Source organism: Phyllopteryx taeniolatus, chromosome 2 (assembly GCF_024500385.1).
Source record: "Phyllopteryx taeniolatus isolate TA_2022b chromosome 2, UOR_Ptae_1.2, whole genome shotgun sequence".
Classification (NCBI taxonomy): domain Eukaryota; kingdom Metazoa; phylum Chordata; class Actinopteri; order Syngnathiformes; family Syngnathidae; genus Phyllopteryx; species Phyllopteryx taeniolatus.
Genome location: NC_084503.1, coordinates 19,447,412 through 19,453,066, shown reverse-complemented (window position 1 = coordinate 19,453,066; position 5,655 = coordinate 19,447,412). Strand labels below are relative to the sequence as shown.

The 5,655-nt window shown below is 38.3% G+C and overlaps 1 protein-coding gene across 1 annotated transcript in view; it reads right to left on the bottom strand.

Moving 5' to 3' along the window:
• zdhhc13 (zinc finger DHHC-type palmitoyltransferase 13) overlaps positions 1–1,807 on the bottom strand; it is a 30,902-nt gene extending 29,095 nt beyond the window's left edge. The window contains exon 1 of the mRNA XM_061764430.1: positions 1,715–1,807. Within this exon, the coding sequence (XP_061620414.1) occupies positions 1,715–1,738 (24 nt within the window). The 5' untranslated portion in view covers positions 1,739–1,807. The remainder of the gene's footprint in view (positions 1–1,714) is intronic.
• Between the last annotated feature and the right edge of the window lie 3,848 nt (positions 1,808–5,655).

The window sequence follows — 5,655 nt, the reverse complement described above, 5'->3', positions numbered from 1 at the left end:
ATATATACATACATACATATATACATACATACATACATACATACATACATATATATATACATACATACATATATATATATACATACATACATATATATATACATACATACATATATATATACATACATATATATATACATACATACATATATATATATATATACATACATACATACATATATATACATACATACATATATATACATACATACATATATATACATACATACATACATACATATATATACATACATACATATATATATACATATATATACATACATACATATATATATACATATATATATATATATATACATACATACATATATATATACATACATACATATATATATATATCTTCTTCTTTTCCTTTCGGCTTGTCCCGTTAGGGGTCGCCACAGCGCGTCATCCTTTTCCATGAGAGCCTATCTCCTGCATCCTCCTCTCGAACACCAACTGCCATCATGTCTTCCCTCACGACATCCATCAACCTTCTCTTTGGTCTTCCTCTAGCTCTCTTGCCTGGCAGCTCCATCCTCATCATCCTTCTACCAATATACTCACTCTCTCTCCTCTGGACGTGTCCAAACCATTGAAGTCTGCTCTCTCTAACTTTGTCTCCAAAACATCGAACCTTGGCTGTCCCTCTGATGAGCTCATTTCTAATTTTATCCAACCTGGTCACTCCGAGAGTGAACCTCAATATCTTCATTTCCGCCACCTCCAGCTCTGCTTCCTGTTTTCTCTTCAGTGCCACTGTCTCTATTCCATACATCATGGCTGGCCTCACCACTGTTTTATAAACTTTGCCCTTCATCCTAGCAGAGACTCTTCTGTCACATAACACACCTGACACACCTGTCCACAGGCCCCGCCTGTGTGGAGTTTGTATGTTCTCCCCGTGCCTGCGTGGGTTTTCTCCGGGCACTCCGGTTTCCTCCCACATCCCAAAAACATGCATGGTAGGTTGATTGACGACTCTAAATTGCCTGTAGGTGTGAATGTGAGTGCGAATGGTTGTTTGTTTGTATGTGCCCTGCGATGGGCTGGCAACCAGTTCAGGGTGTACCCCGCCTCCTGCCCGATGATAGCTGGGATAGGCTCCAGCACGCCCGCGACCCTCGTGAGGAGAAGCGGCTCAGAAAATGGATGGATGGAATAAAATAAAATAAAAAGTGGCTCAAGAGCAAACGTTTGTCCCCCTCTATAGCTGAACACAAATAATACGCTTGTTTTAAAAAATAATGTCACTCCATATGACACTCATCTGCTCTGCTCATCAAGAGCGAAAGAACATTTGGCCTTGACAAGACTCTTGCAGGAAACACTACTGTCAGACAGATGAATATGAGGAAGATGCCTCCTGTACCGATTGCACGCTCTGCCCAACTGTCACTTTTAATACCCCGACCAAACCCCTGTTTCTTACCTGTAAGGCGGGTGTTAACAGAAGCAATGATAAAATACATGATCACAAAAGGGAGACATAACTAGTGAGCATTTTACTACACGGCTACTAGCATGAGGCTAGCGAGCGGAAGCTAACAGTCTGACAGTTGAGTCTCGGGAAGGACAGGTTATTCCGCCTGAAGCAACTTGCCGACAGACTGGCTCGCCAATGCTAGCAAACCGTCAGTAAGTCAAAACATTTCAAAAGAGAGACTTAGCAATGCAAGTAAAGGCATTGCATATCTAATGGAAACCGACTTACATCGCCACCTTTGCTCCAATCCATTTTGTTGCGAAGAAATCAAGGAAAGTTCCTGCTGAAAGGCGAGAGTCAAAATGCCACTTCCGCTTTCGCAATAAAGATAAACCACCAAATTAAAGCGACAGCTTTGAATTAACTACCCTGATAAGGTTTATTATTATTGTTGATTGTATCACAATACTTTATTTTCTGTAGAAAATGGATGGATAATATAGTTTGCACTATTTGATGATGGAAAAAAAAAATACTCGCTAACCCTTTGCACTTCCACATGGGGACCAGCTGATGGCGCCATAGTTCAAATGAATCGAGACATGAATCCGTTTTGGTGACAGTGGTCCTCGAATCAGTGTGTGTGTGTGCGTATACATATATATATATATATATATATATATATATATATATATATATATATATATATACATATATATATGTGAGTGTTTACACAGCTACAAATGTAGCAACACTATTGTTGTGATGATAAATATTGACATTTCCAGAATATGGGACTAAACATATGTAGTCCTCACATTTTAAAACTACATGTTTTTGATACCTGTTTCCCCACATATGAATGACTAAATGAGAGGCCATAACTTTGTACACTTTGTAGGCCTTCACTTCCTTCATGAAGTTCACTCCATGACCTTGCGTTAGTTTATGATGTGTCACATCACATCACATCACGTCGCGCAGCAACGAGTCAACGTCATTCGAGGTGGCGTTCATGTAGGCCAGGGTGTCAAACTCATTTTTGCCACGGGCCAAATCGTAGTGATGACTTCCCTCGGAAGGCCGCTCCGACTGTGAACCCATATAAATGAAAGATTACCTCATATAATTAAATACAGTATACACAACACAATGAATAACCAGTTTTGAATTCAGAACCCTTAAAAACGTTTTTCAACTGCTACATTTACTTTCAAAGTGGGATTGGTAACAAAAAAATGCTTGCAAATATCTCAATGTTATTACACCAAAACACAATTAGCAATTTTGATTTGCTTTCGCGGGCCAGATAAAATGATGATTTGGCCCCCGGGCCACCAGTTTGACTCCGCTGATTTAGGCTATACATGTCTATGCTGACACGCTCACAATCGTACTTTTTTAATTGTATAGTTTCCAGTTTGTATCTCCATATTGTCTTTTGTATTATCATTTTCTAACGTCTTACCAATTCAGAGCATAACTGACATGAAGATCAGTTCATGTTATCCAGCTTTCGGTGAGCTAAATTGCAGGGGCGTCACTAGGCCTATTTTAGGGGGGCCCCTCTGAAACTTCTCAAGCCCTCACAAAATTATTTGGTGGTATGTGTTTATGGTTAGGTTTTATCGTCTTAGCCCCCCCAAAACCCATGTTGAGCCCCCTTAAAATAAATGTTGTTTTCCGCAAAATACCCCCTCCCCGTTCGATGATTGCATTTTGGCGGGTTGCCAGGTTTGCAGCTTGCACGACTCATAAAAACAAAAGAACTGTTATTTCAAGGTCACACTCTCTTAAATTGCTTATCTATTGTAATTTGTAGTAATATTAATTGGGCATTGCTGTACATCCTAATCTGATGTTTGGGTTTCCACTTTCAGTAATTACAGTATATGACAGGTGTATTTTTATTTAAATTTTTGCAGTACACCCTGAAGCCAAGGTGCCCGAAGCATATATTGCCTCATGGACAAGCTGGCCTGATTAGCCATAAATATAAACAATTGAATGATGAGAGTAAATAATTCATCTGAGAGTTCATTGTGCACCATTTGTAACCTTGAGAGTACCGTACTATAAACCGAGGATCACTCTTGTCACGCATTAACTCAGGAACTCATTCTATCTTGGAGCGCACATGTGACGAAGGCTCAACCCCACCGTCACCACAGTTGGAAGTCGAGTTCAAATGTGTTCGATGCAGTCGTGAGAGTGAAAGATTTCACTCGTCAACAACAAAATTTATTGTCAAATATATTTTTTAGCTTACTTAGGACAAATTTGATGTGCTGAATCCAAATATCACATTGGTTTGCTCAACCAGGTCAATGTTTTGAACTATGGCCAAATGTTTTATTATTTCTTTTTTTTTTTACATATACAGATATTTTTGCTTTAGAGGTTCAAATAAATGGAGGTTCATTCCCTGACTTTTGAACAATGATGACATAACATTCAATTTACAGGTACTTACTTTTATCAATGTCGACTAATCAATTTACAGTAAGCAAAGTTAGTAACATTTGATTAATAAACTAGTAACATATTAGCATAAAACGTGCCCAGAACAAGAGAAAGGGATGTCATTTTCAGATTCAGCTCTGCCCTAAATCATTTGAAAAAACATCTACAGCTTAAATTAAAAAAAAATTGTAACCCAGTGTTATGTGCATTTTGACTGGCTGTAATCTGCTCCGTTGCGACAGTGTGCACTGGCGATTCAAAACAGGGACAGACTGATCGATCATTCATGAAAACAGCTGCCAAACCACGCACACTGCACGACAGTTCAGTCGGGTTTGGCCACGTCACTCTGTGTGCGGCAGCCTTAACACAATACCCCACACATCAAAACAACGATATAAATGATAGAGGGTGATATCATAAGGTAAACATTTTTATATCGCAAAGCTCTTCTGCATATTGGAACTATTCTCCATTCTGACAATAACAAAGCTTTACAAGTGTTGCATGTAGCACCGGTATCATCTTTTCGTGTGAAATATAGCCAAATGTTAGAATGCCTCTGCCATGATGCCATGTTGGAAATGTCCATCCATCCATTTTTAACACCGCTTATCCTGGTTAGGGTCACGGGGCGCTGGAGCCTATCCCAGCTAACTTCGGGTGAAAGGCGGACTACACCCTGAACTGGTTATTTTGTTAAAACATATTAAAGAATCACTGCATGTGCGCATACACGGATGTGCACACACACACACACACACACACACACACACGCACACACCAGGGCTCTAGACTAACTTTTGGCACTGGTTGCACAAATGTTAGATGCACCCAAATTTTTTCATCACAGTTTTACATGTTCACTCTTTATTTAAAAAAACAAAACAAAACAAAAAACAACAACAAAACAAAACCTGCCCGTCTTTTTAGGCAATATTGACTGGTAAATGATGATGAAAGTATCTGGTCAATATATAGGTCTTTATTTGAATCACAATTCAACAAGACAGTTAACTTACTTGAAAGTGTTGGTGTTTAAAGTGCTTCATGTCAGAGCGTTGGTTACGATTTTCAGACAAATTAGGCCTTAACATTCTTCATGAAGAAGTTGTCAATCGTTCTTTTCATCTTATCATCCTTGGCTATTTCTACTCTATAGGCCACTAACCAAGGCCTGTCACAATAACAAATTTTTTAGGAGGGTATATTTTTCCAGAAACGATCACAATAAACGATAGTACTTTTGATGTTTTTTTTTTTTTATGCCGGTGATATAATATTAGAGCAGAGTAATTCGAGAACATCCTTTTTTTTAAGAGCAGTTAACTTAATTCTCAAGAATATCGAAGATTGGCATTGAAATATAGAACAATAAATAAAATATCCTAGATAAATAAAAAATATAAATAAACACAGTCAGACTGTGTGCACCTGAACCTGCACTTAAACAAATATTAAAGATTTGGCACAATAGTATAGAGAGTCATTAATATTTTAACAAGCAATATACTGCCAATCAAATTTCCAGTTAAGAAAAAGTGCAAAGTAACAACATTAATAAGAGCACAACAAGTAGATCAAAGTAACCCATTTTGCTTCAAGATTCACACTACCTATCAAATGTTTGCAGCATTCCTTTAAACGCTGCGTTCGCAACATGTTGAATGTCTGCATCTCTTAAAGCAAGTAACGCTATACTGTATATGTGAGCGTACACCATATAGGCTTCCTTAATTGCAGGCTGACAGAACTCAGGAAATGTC